This window comes from Mchenga conophoros, linkage group LG3 (assembly GCF_057382185.1).
Source record: "Mchenga conophoros isolate Kocher_MC1m ecotype Shallow Benthic linkage group LG3, M_conophoros_male_GT1.1, whole genome shotgun sequence".
NCBI lineage: Eukaryota > Metazoa > Chordata > Actinopteri > Cichliformes > Cichlidae > Mchenga > Mchenga conophoros.
In genome coordinates this window covers 80,796,223-80,814,857 of record NC_140528.1, presented here as the reverse complement: position 1 = coordinate 80,814,857, position 18,635 = coordinate 80,796,223, and the positions used below count along the sequence as shown (strand labels likewise).

The 18,635-nt window shown below is 38.6% G+C and overlaps 1 protein-coding gene across 15 annotated transcripts in view; it reads left to right on the top strand.

Moving 5' to 3' along the window:
* Positions 1-18,635, top strand: part of ablim2 (actin binding LIM protein family, member 2) — a 92,657-nt gene that overhangs the window by 24,581 nt on the left and 49,441 nt on the right. For all 15 annotated transcript variants that reach the window (XM_085267471.1, XM_085267469.1, XM_085267470.1 and 12 more), the window contains exon 2: positions 7,435-7,602. In XM_085267471.1, the coding sequence (XP_085123597.1) occupies positions 7,435-7,602 (168 nt within the window). The remainder of the gene's footprint in view (positions 1-7,434; positions 7,603-18,635) is intronic.

The following is an 18,635-nucleotide window of genomic DNA, read 5'->3' as shown; positions in this document are numbered from 1 at the left end:
TCACTCCAACAATGGAGCTCTATCACATGGGCCTTAGATAAACATAAGTGCAAAGTTTAAGTCATTGGTAAAAATATAAATCTGCATTTCTTATTAAAAGTCAGTGTTTTTTCTTTTATTCGGTCTGTTGATGCCAACTAAATACTGATCAGTAGTATTACTTGTAGCACTATTACTGTTTCCTAGTACTTAGGAAACAGTATTAGCATTCACTCTGTATGTTTTTTTTCTACTTGAAAAAAAAATTGCTTAAATCTACTTTTAGTTTGGATTTGGTCTCCACCAAGTCCCCGAGAAAAGATCTGATTCTTTAGCTAAAAATTAGTCTTCTATGTTTAAGTAAGTGTGCCATAAAAGCACAGACTAAAACAGTGATCAGTCTCACTTCACTTTAAACATACAGTTTGTGTGTCTCAGTGACCCTTGAAATTAAAGTTATAGCTCTCTCCTTTGAATGGTGGTCTAAAAGTAGCTTTTCAGATTTGATCCATAATGGCTGCTGAGTTGTCAGACTGTTTCTTGATTGGTTCTAGAAGGTTTTTGATTTTACTCAATGTTCTTTAAAAAAAAAAATCCTGTCCTGTTTGGCACCTTCTGCAAGGGGGTGTTAATAAAACGATAGAGTCGGTGTACTTTATGTTCTTTCATTCTCAATAGACCCCGTCTGGTCAGTGTTATCAAAGAAATATTAAGTATTGGTTTTAAATTGTTGTTTCACTCAACACATGGTCAACTATGGCAATTAGTGCTTTTAAATTCCGTTACAATGAAATTGTATAGTAACAGGCGAATCATGTGTGATTGAGATCAGTGTGCACACTCAGTGACTATGTTTACATTCGTGCAGTTTCATGTAGAGTTGTCCTGTGGATTGTGATAACAGGTTTGAGCCCAACTACTGCTCCCCTCTCAAACACATCTTCAAGCTGTGACCATAATTTATCCTTCCTTTATCCTAAGTCTTTCATCCTGTCCAGAGTTTCCTTCCAGAGTTAACATATGAGTATACTGTGTACACCTATATGGTGATGTGCTGAGCAGTTTAGTGACTGCTGAAGTGATCAAAAAGCTCTCCAGTGGCTGGACCATTAGGATGGATGAGATTCTCGAGTTCCTCAAGGCTCTGGATGTTGACGCACTGTCTTGATTGCCTCTACAGAATTGAATGGGAATCGAAGACAGTGTCTCTGGATTAGAAGACCAGCAGGTTGTCTGCCAATCAAGGATCCCTTCTGTTATCAATAATGACATATTTTCTAAAATTTTCTAAAAATATAATAAAATACCATCAAAAAAGAGGCAGTAGATTATTCACTGACTCTGTGAGATATTCCTCTTTAAGAACTTTTTTATTCAACTTCAATAGCCTTCAGGTTCATACTGAAGACATGTGAGGGCAAGAAAACTGACCTCAGCTGTTTAAGGTCAAAGTCATGAAATGGGAGATGGAACCTTTGGACAAGCTGGAGGTACGCTATAAAGCTTACAGTTTACACACAGTGTGCTCGTTACCTTGCACTGTTTTATAATGAGGCAAATTCATGGACATATTACAGTGCAGCCTCCTGCAGTAACACATGGGATCATATCGGTGGGTTGTGTCATCCACGTGGAATAAGCCAGCTGTCACAGGAAGGGCAAAGAATCATATGCTCTCACACAAAGGCCACATTCAGACGAAGGCATAGTAGTTGCCTATTCTTGCTCTGCTTTGTGCCATTATGGTGGTTTATGACTGCTTAAATAATGTCCTGGTGGTTATTCTGGTTACTTGAATAATACATAGCATTATGAAAACTGGTAGTCAGCACTTGTACTTTTCTGTTTGCCTTAACTAAGCCAGCAAAAGTATTCTGGTGTCATCTGCCAGAGAGGTTGAAGGTCTGCTTTTTGTAGTGTTTGACCTCATGGTCAGAGATCCACTGCCGCATGGGTCAGGTTGCAGGCACCATTGCAAAGGTGGATGTGACGGCTTAAAGCAGGGAAAATCCTAAATCATAATGTCTGACTAAATTCAAAAAAACTGCATGTTCCTCTTTTTACCACTGGGGTTGTATTCAGTGAACTTTGCCAATGACGCTTGCCTTGCGTCTTTTTCTTGGCTTCTAACAAGGGTGAGATAATGGAGGGAGTGTTCTGTTAGGGTGAAGGACAGGAAACTCTTTAGCAATGAAGTAATGGCAATTTCAAAGTAAAGCAAGGTGTCAGCAGCCCGTAGAAAATCTCACATGTTGTTGATCATATTATTTAGGCATGTAACTTTAAGAGGATGTGAATACACCCAATAAAAGTATTTGAATTCCAGAATTTAGTTTAATAGGTTTCCTAAACATTCCGGGCTATTCTGGATTTTCTGAGCACTTACCACTTTGGTCAGAAATTTGACACTTAGACCTCTGGTGCAGAGACTATTCTGACATAGTCAATGTTTTATTCAAATACTAAAAGAAATAATCTGGTAACAATCACTAGTGTTCTTAAACCTCTGTTGTCATGCAAAGTTGATTTTGTATTACTTCAGAAATGTTCCACATTCATTAAAGAAACGTAGTTTATTGACACCGTGATATTCCACCTAAAAAAACACTGTCAATCTGTGAACACCTGGGTAGCTACGTAGATTTTCTAGAAGATGCGTTGCAGCATCCTAAGTACATTTTAGCATGTTCTAACAATTTAAAGTAATTGTCATGGCTGTGTGGCAGGCAGGCAAGCAGGAGTGGTGGACCCAAAATGCAGAACTCAGACACGGAAGTGAAACTTAAAGCACAGCTTTATTGCTGGAAAAAACCTCGTACTAACTAAACTCACCAAAAGACAAACAAAAGTCTGAACAGAGGAACCGAGGACTTGAAACACTGGAAAAGAAATACTAAATTGGAGCAGGAGACGAAACGCAGGAGACAAAACACAGCTAGTTGAGGGTACGATGCGACAGGGAACACAGGAAAACACAGGGCTTATATACACAGGGAGTAATCAGGGAATGGAAAACAGGAGGGAGACACAGCTGGGAGGGTTTGGGCTAACGAGACATGGGGAGCAAAGCTAGACCCGCTGAGATGAGGCACAACCTTTCACAATAAAACGGGAAACAAGAAACAGACACAGACTTGACACTGAACTGAACTTATACTAAACGAGAGACACAACCTAAGAACTAATCCCTCACAAAGAATAACTGACACATAGAATAATACTAATAAACAAAGCATGACAAAAGGATCAGAATACAAACCATAATACAAAGGAATATAAGAACTGAAAATGCTGGGTCAAAATGACCCAGGACCGTGACAGTAATAGTTGAAAGAATTTTCATTGATCCTTTCATGCTTTTTACAAAGATTTTACAAAGATTTTCAAATGTGTGAAGAAGAAAATGAAAAGTCCCCAAGGTCAGCAGCTCAGCAACCTCAAAGTACTACTGCTGTGGTTCTGTGAACATAATGATCTCCTGCCCACCCCTGCTGCCTCTGCAGATGGTTCACACAAGGAATGCTGCAGAGCATCATGGGATCCCTGTGAGTGTGAGGGAGCACTATTTTTAGGAGCTGGACCATGGCTTCTTGAAAAGGCATTAGAGATAAGGCGCTTATATGTGGCAGCAATGGCCTCTGCGTATTATACACACATATTAAATATATCTATATCTATTTATATATATATATATATATATATATATATATATATATATATATATATATATATATATATATATATATATATATATATATATATATATATAGTGTGTGTGTTGCATTGCACAGATAGTGTTTCCTACCCGACCGCGACCTTTGGGATAACAGCATCAGTAGCGCAGTAGCGCCTGTCAGCCAACGCAGGCACCAGTGAAACTGATTGATGATGGGGACGACTGGCCCCCTGGAGAAGATCAGATACTGGCAGGAGTAGCGGACTCCTGGGGAAGACTCTCCACTCACAGCATAGTAACTTTCTGTCTTCCTTCACAGAATAGAAATTTATTACATTTTCACAAATGAATTATTTCAAAATCCCCGTACTTCCACTCTCAACCTTTAACCTCTGCAGTGGTTGTTACTTGCAGGGACAGAAATGACTTGGTCAGAAATATATACGAGTGCACTTTGTGAATTTCTTTTTAAGATTTATTTTTCATTTAATCATTGGGTGATGTTAAATGAGGGATTATGTGGTCCATTCTGAGAAATAGTTTCATTTTCATTTTTACAAAAAATGGTAGTATCTCCTGGCAGTCATGCTATCAAACTGGGCTAAATAGAATTACTGCAAAACAACTGATGATTAATTGTTAGATTGATTATTTGGCATTTTTAAACACGAAGATGAAAATAGCAACCGATCAAGGATCTTAGCAGTTATTTAACATGGATGGAGCAGACCACTCTTTATTTATTTTTGTCAGCTAACTGCATCAAATATAAACAGTAAATTGCTCAATCCCTGCACAGACAGAATATTGAACCCTTATCACATACCGCTACAAATGTCTTCTGACAGCCTGAATGCCTGGTTCAACTTGCCAGATTTTACATCTGGTAAAAATGATCAGCTCCTGTCTCTTCCTCACCCCTGCCTTCCTCTTCTGTTTGCTATTTGAATAGGAAGTAGTGACACTGGACACTGGATCCCTCCCAACAGGTGCAAGGGTTCAGCAGCACATGCCAGGTCAGATCAGAAGGCAGAACCCCTCCAGGCTTCCCTGTTATGGCAAATCCCTATTGCCCTCCCTCCTCCCGACACTTTCTCACTTTTGGGCTGTTGTCTTTTCCAGATGGTTCCAATTAGCATGGTCCTGGACCTTTTTATGTATTTTTTCAAACAAAGACTCAAGAGTTTCCCCTCCTAAATTCTTGTCTTTATTGGTTGCCATGCCCATATATGCTCTGCATGGTAGCTTCAATAAAGTCCCACTTCCTGCACATGACAACATTTTAAAAATCTCTAGTATTCCCATTATTCATTTTGGGTGTCAGCACATTTTCAAGTTAGCGATCCAGTTAAAGAATGTCCTTTCTTTAAACTAAGAAGAAATGGTTAGTGTCTAGGATGTCCTATTGCTCACATTTAGCACTACTGTAAGTCCACACACACACTGCTATAGATGATATCTGGCCATTAATTGGTTGTTAAAAGTGATAATCATCCCTATAGTAATGGCGCTTGGGTACACTTCTGTACCAACTAATGCTGCAGAAGGTGTGCTTGACCTAAACCAAAGGGCTTTTGAAGCCAAAGGTTGTATTTTAATCCTAATAAACCAATGATCTTTTCTTAATTCTAGCCAAGTAGTTTTCGATCCCCACTCAACTTAGATGAAAGTTGCTTGATTTGTTTCTTGATGTCTCAGTAAGATTTAAGAGATTTTATATTTTAATGTCTGTGACTTTTACTGAACAATGCCTAACTCTAGCTTGCAGTCTGCTAATTTGTTAGCAGTACTTGACAGATGTACAAATGTGTTCATAAAGATTTAGTCATATAGACAAGCTTCTTATCACATAAATGGTTGTCTTTTATAAGACAGTGCCATACTTACTTTGTGTGTTTGATACGAGCCTCATATTTATCAGCAAGCAGATTAATCTTCTCATGTCATTCTCAAAGTTAATTATTTAGAGTTTTTTATTAGATCAATAAAGAATGACAGAAAATGAATTATTTGGATTCGACTGAAAAGTTTTCTTTTGACTTTCTATGGAAATGTTTTTTTCTGGCTTCATTTTACTAGATTACACAGTTAAGTTGAACTAAAAAGCACTGTAGCATTAATACAACATTATCCCAATAGAACAACTAATTAACATCCAATGAAGTGAGTAAAGTGGGATGAACGATAATGTTTACCAGCAACAAGTTCTTGGTTAGCTTCCAAAAAGTAGCTCTGCGTGGCTCACTGTTATTATCCGTGACCTTTCTTCTGTTTCTCTTTCTCTGAATCAATTCATTTGATGAACTCCCCTTTCGGAGCCCAATTATTGGTAACCATGGAGGCCTGATGAAACCGGTCTGACGACACAAATGTTTCCTGAGAACACAAAGGGCCTTTTGTTTAGCTGATCTCCCAGTCAGTACTGAAAGGCAGATCAGCATGCGAGCCTGTTCTGCTAGGCTTACGATGAAAGGGCAAAGGGGTGAGGTGTATTGATAGAACTGTTGGGATGGACATGTCAGGGTCTTACAATGTGTGTGTGTCTGTGTTTTGGTTTTTGTTACTGTGGCTGGTTTGATGTTTTTCTTTGCTGGTGTCAAATCTCTTGATTCACTCCCTCCTTCCTGTGTGGAACAAACAAAGAGAAGAAAGAAGTTGTAAAGTCCATTTATTATAGGGTTTATTTAGACTTTCTATGATTTCTACTGTGTGCCTGTTAGCAAAACATGCCATGAAGGAATATTTGTCCCATCCGACATACTAATAGTAGTTTTTCAGGCCTGATTACTGGCAGATCTATTAGATCAAGTTGAAGTAGGCTAAAAGTAGGCTAAAAGTAGGCTAAAAGCAACACATCATGACATAGTCTAAAGAAACTGCTGAGAAACAGAGTTATTGATATTAGTCTGGAACGGGTTACAAAGCCACTTCTAAGGTTTTGGAGCTATTATCCTCAAGTTGAGGAAACTTGGAACAACCTGTGGTCAGTTGTGAACCTTCCCGAGAGTGGTTGGCCTGCCATTATTATGTTGCATTGGCAACCCATTGACAAGGTCACAAAAGAACCCAAAACATCTAAAGAACTGCAGTCTTCACTTGCCTCATTTGGTGTCAGTGTTCATGATTCAGCAACAACAAAGAGACCAAGCAAAAATTGCATTTATGGAAGCATTCCAAGGTTAAAACCACTGCTGACCAATAAGATCACAAAATGACTTTTTCAGATAGGGCCAGGTAGGTTTGGATTTTATTCCCCCTTAATACATGAAGTCCCTGTTAGTATTGACTCAGGTTGTAGTACTCTAATATGATTTGTTTGATGATTTGAAACACTGAATTGTATGCCCTCATATTGCTCAAGATAGCAAATGGCTCAATAGAGAGTAGAGTAAGAAGACAATCCTACCTGCCAGGAAATTATGAATTTAAAACCTGTTTCAGCGTTGAGACTCAGAACAAAGAAAAACAAATGAGAATGTTATATTTATATCTTTGTGTCACAGTCAGAGTGTTGAGTTGGATATTTTTGGATCAAAGCACTGTTTTCTATTTTAGCAATGAAATCTGACATTGCACATAAGATTTTTAGGTGTTTATTAGTCATGAGATACAAGTATAAGATATGAATAAAGGGCTCATAGAAATTAAACAAATCACTTTGGATTTTATCAACCTTATAAGCAGTTTTCTACCATATATTAGGAGTATTACTCCAAACACATATCTTCTACAGTATAATCTAATATCGTTTTCTGTGTCCCTGTGTGTGCCCCCTCCAGTGTTTCAGCAGCAGGCTGTCCACAGCCCTCTGGAGCAACAGAAGCAGAAACAGAAGCAGGGTAGCAGTGGAGGACCTGTCGCCTGCCAGAACTGTCGAAAGCCCTGCAAAGGGGAGGCACTCCGAGTTCAGAATAAACACTTTCACATTAAGTGTTTCATCTGCAAAGGTATGTAACACCAAATCAGAGCCACAGCCAAGACATAATGCAGATGCATGAACTGCACAATGAGATGGGATGTTACAAAAATGTTTTTGCAATATTGTGTGTGTTAATGTGCATATTGCAGCACATATCCTGGTCAATAGTCACTCCAAGAATCCTCACAGCATTACTGGAGGCCAGGGTAATGCCAGCAATAGTATCTAGTTAGACACCGTGTGGCTGAGATTTAGAGGACTGAATAAAAAAGCATTGGTTTATCGTTTTTCTATGTACTGTGATAGCACATCTACAGTTGAGCAATACAGTCATTATTAATGGATTGGTCAAAGCTAACCAGCTGTGTGTGTGTGTGTGTGTGTGTGTGTGTGTGTGTGTGTGTGTGTGTGTGTGTGTGTGTGTGTGTGTGTGTGTGTAATTGAGGGGTAGGGTGGGAGTGAGGGGATTTTTTCTTTGTACATATAATCTGGGAGGGTAGCTGCAAGTGTCAGAAACTTGAAATGTGAGCATGTTCCATTTGTGTGTATGTGTGTGCTTGTGGGTGGGTGGTGGATGTTTTTGTTTTTTCTTTTCACATGTGACTTTGAGTGTGTATTTTCACCACTCCCAGGCCAGACTCCCAGCTCGATTCTTGTGTCAGACTGCTGTTGTTGTCAACACACGCTCCGGTTGCTAGGCAATGGTTGGGGTCGCTAAAGTGTCGGCAGCTTCCTGGAGTTTAATCTTACACTGACCAGCAGACTCCCTGTCTGTACATTTACGCCCCGCCATTACCACTACCTCCATCTTTAACTCTGTTATCAGGTGATAAAGTGGCAGTGTTTGCAGTGCCATCACAAGATTATAAGTGTACTGCACTCAGTGGTCAGCTTGTTTTTGTTTAACTTAACAGATGATTCCTTTTTATTGCAAGTTGTAGCTTAGATTTAGCATTTAGTTGTAGCATAGTTTTGGCCATTATTGTTGTGTAGACCAACACTGCATATTATGGTGCATGCTACAGACTACTGTATTTATAGCCTGTATGGCACAAAATAGTTAATAAAAATGTCATCTTTGTGGCTATTAATTTAAAAAGTCTGATTTGTCAATAATGACAGCATCTATTAAGCTGTCACGCTTTACTGATTGAGCTGTTCCTTCATGAAGAGCTTTTATGATTGGTTTGAAAAAAATGAGCAAATTGAGGTGATTCATGCCAAGTATTCAGTGAGTATGCTAATACCAACACACAACAGTCAGAGGAGCTATGTAAGGGTTCTCTTTACCCCACCCAAAAGTGCTTGGCGGTTCCTCCCATCTATAAATCTAAAGCATGACCACAGTAATTCGATTTCCAACGAATCTGGCCTGTTAAATGTGCTGATTATCTCAGCATTGTGAGCCCTAGGTGGGGAGTCAGGTTCGGTTAGTTATTAAAACTTCCAGATGTGGAATGATAGGAGTTTGAAACGTTTGAGTATGCCAATAAAATAAACCATAGCAGGCTTAGTGGCAATGGCGCTTGTCAATCCGCAGTTGGAAATTTAACATCAAAGAAAAGAGGAGACACCCAAAGGAGTGGTAGCAGCTTAATTCAACAAAGTGTAATGCTCATTAAGATTTTAGGTTTTTCTCTCAGTGCATGCTTCATGGAAGAGAATCATGGCCCCTGATTTTATTACAGTATTATCATCAGTTGCCTTTAGCCTGGGTGTTAGCCAAGAGGTTAACAGTGGCCAGATCTGAAGCAAGGAAACCTCAAAGCTCAGCTAGCTCTATTTAATGTATCAAGATTTCTGCATGTTTATCATAATATACATAGTAGTAACATATATTCAACATATACAACTGACAGTGTGCTTTCAAGTGACAGCAGTTACTTACTAAAGTGATTAAGACAGTACAAGTACCTTCTAATGAATGTATTTCACTATATTTAGACGGGTTTCAAAGATAAGACATCATCAGTGTAATTTGAAACAAAGAGGAGTGACAATATATAGAAACCAGGTGAGGCCCAAATGCCAATCACAAACAAGAGCTTTCATTACATAAAAGGAAACATCTGCAAAAGCCTCAAAGGGTAATGAATGAGAAGATAACCAGAACCATGTGACATCACTCACTGATAGAAACCAACTGACAGCATATAAAAAATATACTTTTTGAGATATCAACATCAAAATATTATTAACAACTGACATAGAAAAAATATAACAACTTCTGGGGACTGCATTAGACTAAAAACAGAAAAATATTAGAAACAAAATAAGAACTGAATTGAAATCTGTGTCTCATATTGGATCTGTCTCTCTCCCCTCAACCCAAGCTGGTGATAGATGCCCCTCCCAATGCCTAAATCTGCTGGAGGTTTCTTCTTGTTAAAATTTGTAAGAATTAAACTAAAGTTTTTCCTTCCCATTATCGTCAAGTGCTGGCTGATTGGGGTAGTCTTTTTTCTGTATTATTATGGAGTCTTTACCGCATTGAGGAAACTGTAATTTGTTGCTATATAAATAAATTGAATGCGGTTGGACCAGATAAGCTAATTTTCTGAAACACTTCACTGGATTCACGTAACCCTCCAAGTTGAAGATGAATCATTGAAAATCATATGTGGGATAAAGTCCCACATAGAACTTTAATCGTCTTAAATATATTTTTAAAGAAAAGAAAGACAAAGTCCTTTTCTATTTTATTATAAACATTTGACAAACATCCCAACCACCCACCCCCTTCATTAGTGATGAGCACTAATTGGTGTTTTTATTGTAGCTTCCAGCAACACCTAAGTGTGTGCTTGAGGAAGTGTGAAGACTGTGGCCTTCTGTATATCCTGTTTTGTCTGTGTCTCATATATCTTTAATCTAGCAGTGAGACCCCATCAACAGCAGACAGCTGCAGACAATACGACCTGGCCGAACAGCTCAGACAGACATTTATCCCCTTTCTGTTTTTACTCGCTTGAATGGCCATCACATCATCCAAACAGCATTTGAATACAGCGGGGAATACTCAAATGTGAAAATATGTGGACACACCCTAAAACAGATAAATGAGAAGTGTTAGGAAGTCCGCAGCTAAGAAACAGAGGGAAACTGAACATGTGCTTTACAGGAAATTTTTTTTTGCTTTAAATTATGCCATTCAGTAGCTTCAGAACATTTTTTTCAAACTTTTTCATAGTTCTAGTAAATGTTAAATATATTTCTCCCTTTTTTCTGTATCAAATCTGCAAGAGCTAAGGCCCATTGCAGTTCTTCCTTTTAGGGTCTATTTTACCTCCTGTGTAGTATATAGTTTCCCAGCATATACTGCGAATTGTCCCAATGTGTGCCAACATGTTCTCATCCCAAAACGTAACATACCGGCACTATGTGACAAATCGTTGGTATGTTACGCTTTCGGCGGACAAAATGTCTGCACGTTATTTATTCAGAGACATGAGAACCGTTTGGAATGAACCTAGAGATCTACATTTATTTTACATTCTGATCATCAATCGCTTTGGAAAACACTATGAGATACGGTTACGGTTATGGTTAAGGTTAGGGTTAGGGCTGAAATACACGGCTGGAGCGTGTGTTACCACCACAAGTGTCATTCTGTTGGATTCCATCCACAATCTGGAGCGTGTCATAGGAACTATAAGACACCTCGGGATGTGACAAATTGTTGGTATGTTATGCACTGGGAATGAGAATGCCCTCAAGTGTGCATTGTGTTGTCTAACACACACAATTTAAATAGTATTAGTCGTATACAACATAGAACTTAGTGAAAGATTAGATTTACAGAATAAACCAACAGCAGGGATCGCAAAATCGCTACCCCGACGTCCCGGAGCTAGCGATATCTCCGGTCGGGCGACGAAAATCTATCTCAGCAGCGCCCGTCGGGTTATCATATAGCTAGCTCCAGCTATTACTACAAAAATAAACTACTTGCTTACCAATATCATTATTTGAATAAATAAACCGAGTCCAAAGTCATTAAGAAGCAGGTTACAATGGGGTTTCCACTCTGTGTTGTATGCAATTACAGCCTTTACGCAGAGTGTTTTGACATATTTATGGACTGCATTGTTTTTTTTGTACAATTACCCAACCAGTCTGTGCTTCTTCCTGGAAGTAAATAGACGGTGCTGGCCACATGTTAAGGTCCTCGCAGTCCAGTCATTGATGTTATAATAGCAGATGGTTGTGATGTTCTCAGTTGGGTGTTGGCTATTGAATTGTCTCCTTCTTGGAAGCCAACTAACCAGAACATATTTAGGGGAAGTGTGTGCGTGTGTGTGCATCAGTTCAATGACCGGCCCAATGGCTGGTGGAGCTGACCTCAAGCACATGTGTATTAGGGGTGCTATTGGGAGGGTGGACGGACGGTGTGGAAGTGTTCACCTTCAAGTAGAAAATAGACCTCCCTCGTCTGTACAGCAAGCATTTAACGTATTAGAATAATCAACCTTGGATTTTCTTTCCCAAGTACAATTCAATTAGCCTGCAAAAAAATCAGTGTAAGCAGACTGAAGATGCTATAGTTAAGGTTGTGAAATGGATTGGTATTGACAATGTCCTACCCACACCCCAACGATCCCACCCCACACGTGTGCATGAAGCGCCTTGAGGCAACAGTTGTTGTGATTTGGCGCTATATATAAATAAAGTTGAATTGAGTGGTGATTCATTGTAAAACACAAGCTGCAGTCAGGGTCTTACATTTATAGCAGCGAGCACATGCCACATGTATATTTAACCCTGATCACACACAAAGAGTCAAGGTCACCTTCTTGTAACGACACAGCATGTCAGTATATAGGGCCTCTGAGGATGAAGGATGTATAAAGATAGAACATCTTAATTTTTTTTGGAAAAACACACACACAAAATCCCAAAACAGTACTTGGGTACATTACTTGTGAACATTTGAAAACGGATTTTCTTGAAACTGGTCTTAATTCAAACTGTAAAAAATATTGTGGGTGAATGCAATAAGTGGATGCAATCTTGACTGAAAGCTATCTTTTCTGATACTATTTTGAGCTTCATTGAAATAACACAAACCACAAATTATCAAAAGATTACAGGTCTTGTAAGCTTAGTGTTTTCAATGTTAGTTTACCGATTGCTGAAGAGTTCATGAGTATATCCAGAACACATAAGAGAAGGGTTGCAGCCAATCTGGAGCTCCATAGTAGGCAGAAACATGTGACCTGAATAGATACAGTGGAAATCGCGCAAGTCTATCGTAAAGGCTAGGACAGAGTCAGCCATATGCTGCATGGCTGAGAGCAGCTATCTTGGGTTCGAATCCAACCTATGGCCGTCTGTGTTCCCTGCTCTCACTCCCTCAGCTTTCCTGTCATTTTTCAATTTACCGTTTCAAATAAAGCTGTAAAAAGCCCAAAAAAACCAACATGGAACCCTAACCATACTGTGTGTGGAGGTCCACACCTGTTATTGCCACTGTGGAGCTCCATAGTGGCTGCAGCCAGGTGCTCTTGACACATAAATGTTAGCTTTGTTTGTTTTTCCTTTGAGAAAAATATCTGCCTTCTTAGCTGCACTATATACAGCTAAGATTTTATGGTAGTTGTTAACTCTTTCTTTTATCTTTTACTTTGTGGCATGCAGCTTAGCTTTTTGTACTTAATTAGGAGGCGGCTGTTGCTAGCCGGTGAACCAAAACAGTGGGGAGTTGGGCTGAACAACTAAACGATGAGCCAACAAAGGTTAAGGTTAAAGTTGCCTTACAAAACTGTAAAATCTGTAAAGATTTAAACAGTCGCTTTGTTCATTCAGTGGGCTGGTTTCAGTCATTATGCAAATGTAAAATGGTAAATGGCATGTATTTGTATAGCGCTTTACTTAGTCCCTAAGGACCCCAAAGCGCTTTACACTACATTCAGTCATTCACCCATTCACACACATACAAAATGTACTGTTTATAAGATTGGGGAAACCTGCAGTCAGCTGAGACTGAAGAAGTCCATAGGATGGGTGACGAAACGTTTCTCCCACTGAAAACACTACGTCCAGATGAACAGAATCAACTTTGGAGATAACCAGAATGTTATTTCATATCTATATCAACAATGCAGCTTCAAATCAGAAGTGAGTCAAAAAAAGACCACAATCTGATTAGCGAGTCAGTTAGCCATTGCTAGCCGTCTTTTATTTCGTTGTGTCAAAATTAAATATATTTAGGACATTTTTAATATTTTTAGTAGGATATTTTTAGGATACCCAGCATTATTTTTGACTTGGTTTCTTCTCCAGAGTTTTAAATCTGTTACTTTTCTCTCTCACTAGACCTCACTTGTACATGAGAAAACAGATGCACCATATTTTATTTATAGACCACAACAGGGTAAGTTGGTTGTACATCCATCCATTCCGTTCGAGGAAAAGCTAAACAGACCTCATTTAGCATGAGGGAAGCACATTCACAACACACTGAATTCCTCTCAAGTCATTTGGAGTTACGCAAGTGCCTTCACTGTGCATGAGATAAGCCTTCAGAGACAGAAACAGTCTTGTTTTTGTAAAGTAATGTCTGTCAGCCAGAAGACATTGTAAGCATCTTTCTACTGTAGTGTAACCCGTAAACCTACATCACGCTGACATATTGAGAGCAGGTAGCTTTCTTGATGTTGTTATTGCTTCTAATTATGACATAGATATTCCATGCTTATGGTGTGTGGTGTGTCAGAGGATTAAAAGGATTAATGTGCAAACAGACGCACTTCTGTGTAGCCCGAGCTAAAAAGTTGAAAACCTCTTGTATTTGTTGCAGTTTTTTGTTTTTGCAGTTCAGCGCCCGGACATGTTCTGTTCTTATCAGCTGAGTCTCAGGACAACGTGTCTAATAAGATGCATCGTGATCTCGTCTTCTTTGGTCCGAGTCCAGTGAAAACACCCACAAACTCACCTTCTGTTGTCATGGAGATTAGATGATTCTAAAATGACACCATTTTTGTTCTTCTGAGTTCAGAGTTCAGAGTTCAAGGCTAATTCTGACACTTTCATGTGGCTGTTAACACTTTCTTGTTTTTTTTACATTTTTGGTCACATCAATTAAAACACCAGTTTTTCTTTAACTCCATGGAAAAAGATGGAAAGCATTTCTGTATTACTTTATAACAAGTTACAGTTTTACCAAGTACACCACTGATGTTAGAATTCTAAATATGGACAAATCAGTTTACTGATTTTTATTTCCATGTCTACTGAGTTTATTCAACTTTATTTGGCTTTCAACATATGCCCCACCCCCTGCATTCGTAATACACATTCCAGTTTGCAATGAGACGGTATGTCATGTAGTCAGGCAAAAACCTTTTGATCTGCATTAGAGGCAAGTTTACAGTAACTTTGAGTAATCTGCAATATATGAACTATGTTACTCTGCTTCCCATTAAACAAATAACATACAACGATTTAGTGTGCTGTCACCTTTAATGTTTTGTGGAAGAGTTATCCATGAAGGATGAGCTCATAAAGACTCAAGTGTTGAGCTGCTTAAGCAAAAAAGTTATGATACAGAGAGGAGAAAAGCCTGTGTGCCAACTGGCAGTGTAGGTATAAATACACAGGGATTGAAAGATGAGCTGATGGGAAACAGCATTTAGGACTGAGTGAGGACGTCTGTTTCTCTATAGGTTTCTGCCCACTATGTCTCTTTCTATGTTGCTTAATAGCAAAGCTGTTTTCTTGTTTTATTTTCTCTCACAGTCTCAAGTCTGTCAGTCTAAAGTCTTACTTCAAGACTTATGTCATTTGAAAAAATTCTGAATCAAGCCTCATGTGTATTAAAGGACATTTACATTAAGTCTCAACGATTCTGAGTTCCTAAACCTTAAATGTCTCATAGAAGTCCACATCATTTCTGAAGACTCAAGTCCGAAGTCTTTTAAAAGCAGTCTTAAGTCATTTATAAACAGTCTCTTAGCTGTTCTTTCCCAATTTAACTGAATCACACGAAACCTGTTCTAAATCCTAATGTTCGTAGAATTACTTGAGTCCTGTTGTCCTTTTGGTGTTGGACGAAAAGGACAAAAGCTCCTTGTGTAGTGTCTTTGTGGGCACTTGGCTTCCAAATTTTATACTGACTGTCTCAGAGCATTTCAAAAGAGGCTTTGCTGAATTATTGTTTCTGTGGTTATATTTTATTCCTCGAAACATGACTCCACCTATCCATCCACTCAGAGTTACCATGTAGTGGTGTTTATTCCATCAAATCTGAGCATTATCTCATTGTAGACAGGTTGCCAAATTTCTGAACCGGATGAAAGGGAATTGATTGCAGCTGCTGGAAAAGTTTGTCTTCCTGCGAAAACATTCCTGCTTGTATTGTTGTTTTATTAGCACATCATAAGCCCTGGTAGAGCTTGATGAAAAAAAGAGAAATTGTGCAAATGCTCCACAAAAGTTATCCAACGTATCATTCAGAATCAGAATCACAGTAAAAGGTTGTAGTTTTAGTTTAATGTATGTCAGTGAAGAAAATTATTGCTGTACCCAGTGGGCTAAACCTCCTTTCAAGCTCATCCCCAGGCCTGGTTCCAGAGTGGGACCCTGGTATCCCTGTTCCTGGATCCTTTGATATTTACGTAGAGGGTCATGTGAAAAAGTCTTCTTTTGTTTTGTTTTTTTTGACAAAGTTGCCTTGAGAGACCCCACAAAAAGCCCCTAGTAGCACTTGGACACACCTCTACCACACTAAGGTGGCGATTTACAGAGGATACTTTTTTCTTTTTGTTAATGTTTTTAAAAAGCAAAATGAATGCAGACATTTTTTTGTTTAATATGTTTATTTTGATTAAATTTATGTGATAACAATAAAAAACATATACTGATTTGAGCACATGAGGGACGCTGGTCATTAACCAGTTAATGACAGAAACTTAGGCTTGGTTAAATTTACTGGTTTGACCTGTCTACCAGTGAAATGGATCTTAATTACCACTGGAAAAACTCATCAACACTGTTTTTATGCAAGTTTGCTGACACACATCTTCCAATGTTCATGCAAGTATGTGTGTGAATTTGTGCTAAGAGCATGCGCTAGAGACATGGACAAAAGCACAGCCATGAATACTCATGCAATGAAGCTCCTGGTTCACAGTTTTTGTGCTGATGTTAAGAGCAGAAGAAGTTATTAAGTCAGCAGAGCATTAGCTATTTCTCATCCACTATGTCCCTCTGTACTCAGCAACATCACTCTACAACTTTACGTGGTCTGCCACTTGGTCCTTAAAAGCTTTCACTTTGCATCAATGCCGCTTACAATTGATGATGGAATATCCGGGAGGGAAGAAATTTCACAAACTGACTTGCTATTATAGAGGCACGCTCGAGTTCAGTGAGCTCTTTAGTACCAAACATTCTTTCACATTCTTTTGTAAAGGCAGACTGCATGGATAAGTGCTTGATGTTATACACTTGTTGCAATGGAATTTACAAAACACCTTAATTCAAAGATAAAGAGGTGTGGCACTTTTGTCCATATAGTGAACTTTTGGACATCCCTGCAAGTTTAAGTGTGTAAAGGTTCACTGAGCAGTGTCCAGGCATGACACAAAGCAGCACAAACTTCTATCATGTGTCTTTCCTGTTGTTTTTTCCAGAAAGAAAGAATTGGGGGGAAAGGCAGGAGGGGTTTTGTTTTTGCTAATGGAGAGGAAAAACAAAGCAAAGCTTTCCCTCAGGGCATAGCAGCTCTGTGATGTCATATGGTTGCTATGTTTGCTGTGTGTAATCAGGGTGAGATCCTGTCATGTTTTGTTCAAAGGCAGACAAACAGACACGGTTCATTATTTGCACACGGGCTAATAACACACCCATGCTCACGTGACCCTACTGAAGAAAACAATCAGACGTCTCAAACTGGCTCTGCGTACCACAATACCGTGTCTTTCTTTTACTTTAAACTCTGTGGATTTTTCTGACTTTGTTTTATAAAAGTAATATAAAAGAGATTAATTATAAAAGTATAGAAGTGGCTGTCTAGATTTAGATTAAAACTTTACCCTCGTCTCTTAAACTAACTTGTGGAGTTCCCATTCTAATGGTGCATGCAGATTTGTCTTTGAGCATAGAGCATACATTTTGAAGTTAGGAAGACTTTGTGTTGCATCCACCACCAGTTTGGATGATTTTGTTTTTTTGTTTTTTTTATGCGCCCTAATTTCATTGCTGGGTTGTTCACAGGTTGTGAATCAGCTGATTGGTGGGTGTGTTGCATGTGACTGATGTGTATTTTCCCAGTGAGGTGGTTTTTTTTAAAGTTAATTCCCCTACTTTGTTTTCTCCACATTTCTTGTATTTCTAGGGTGTAGCATTTAATAAAGTGGATGCCTAACAGGTTTCTGATATGTTGTTTTAGATCTCTGAAAAATGCAAATTCATTCACTATCATCCAAAGTTTCCACGGTTGTTTATTTTGGCCTTTTGTGGAGCTGTTACTAACTGAGGTTAAGTTATTTTTAAATAAATAGCCAAGGGATAACAAGGCAATATCTTCTGCCTCTTTCACTGTGAGCAATAAAATTCTAGTATAAAATTCATTTGTTTTTCATATCTTTGTTTTGTTTACTATACAGTCCTATGTCTGTTGAATTAAACCTATACACTATATATTCATTTGGCTTGCTTTTAAAAACTGATAATTAAGGAAAAAAGGGAGAACAAATTCTGATGTCTGGTTCTTTTCCCTTTTTTTATCCATTTGGTTATTTCCTAATTCCACCCTTCCCTACATGTTTCTTGTCTCCTGGCTATAACCTCTGACTATTTAGAATTAGAATTAGAATTCAACTTTATTGTCATTGCACATGCACAGGTACAGGGCAACGAAATGCAGTTTGCATCCATCCAGAAGTGCTTTAGTGATATAGATATATTACAATATATATTAGCAATAGGGCTGCCACGATTAGTCGACTAGTCACGATTATGTCGACTATCAAAATCGTCGACGACTGATTTAATAGTCGACGCGTCATTTGAAGCTTTGTAAGATCCCAAAAGCAGGAATAAGTAGCAGGATTTAAGAGT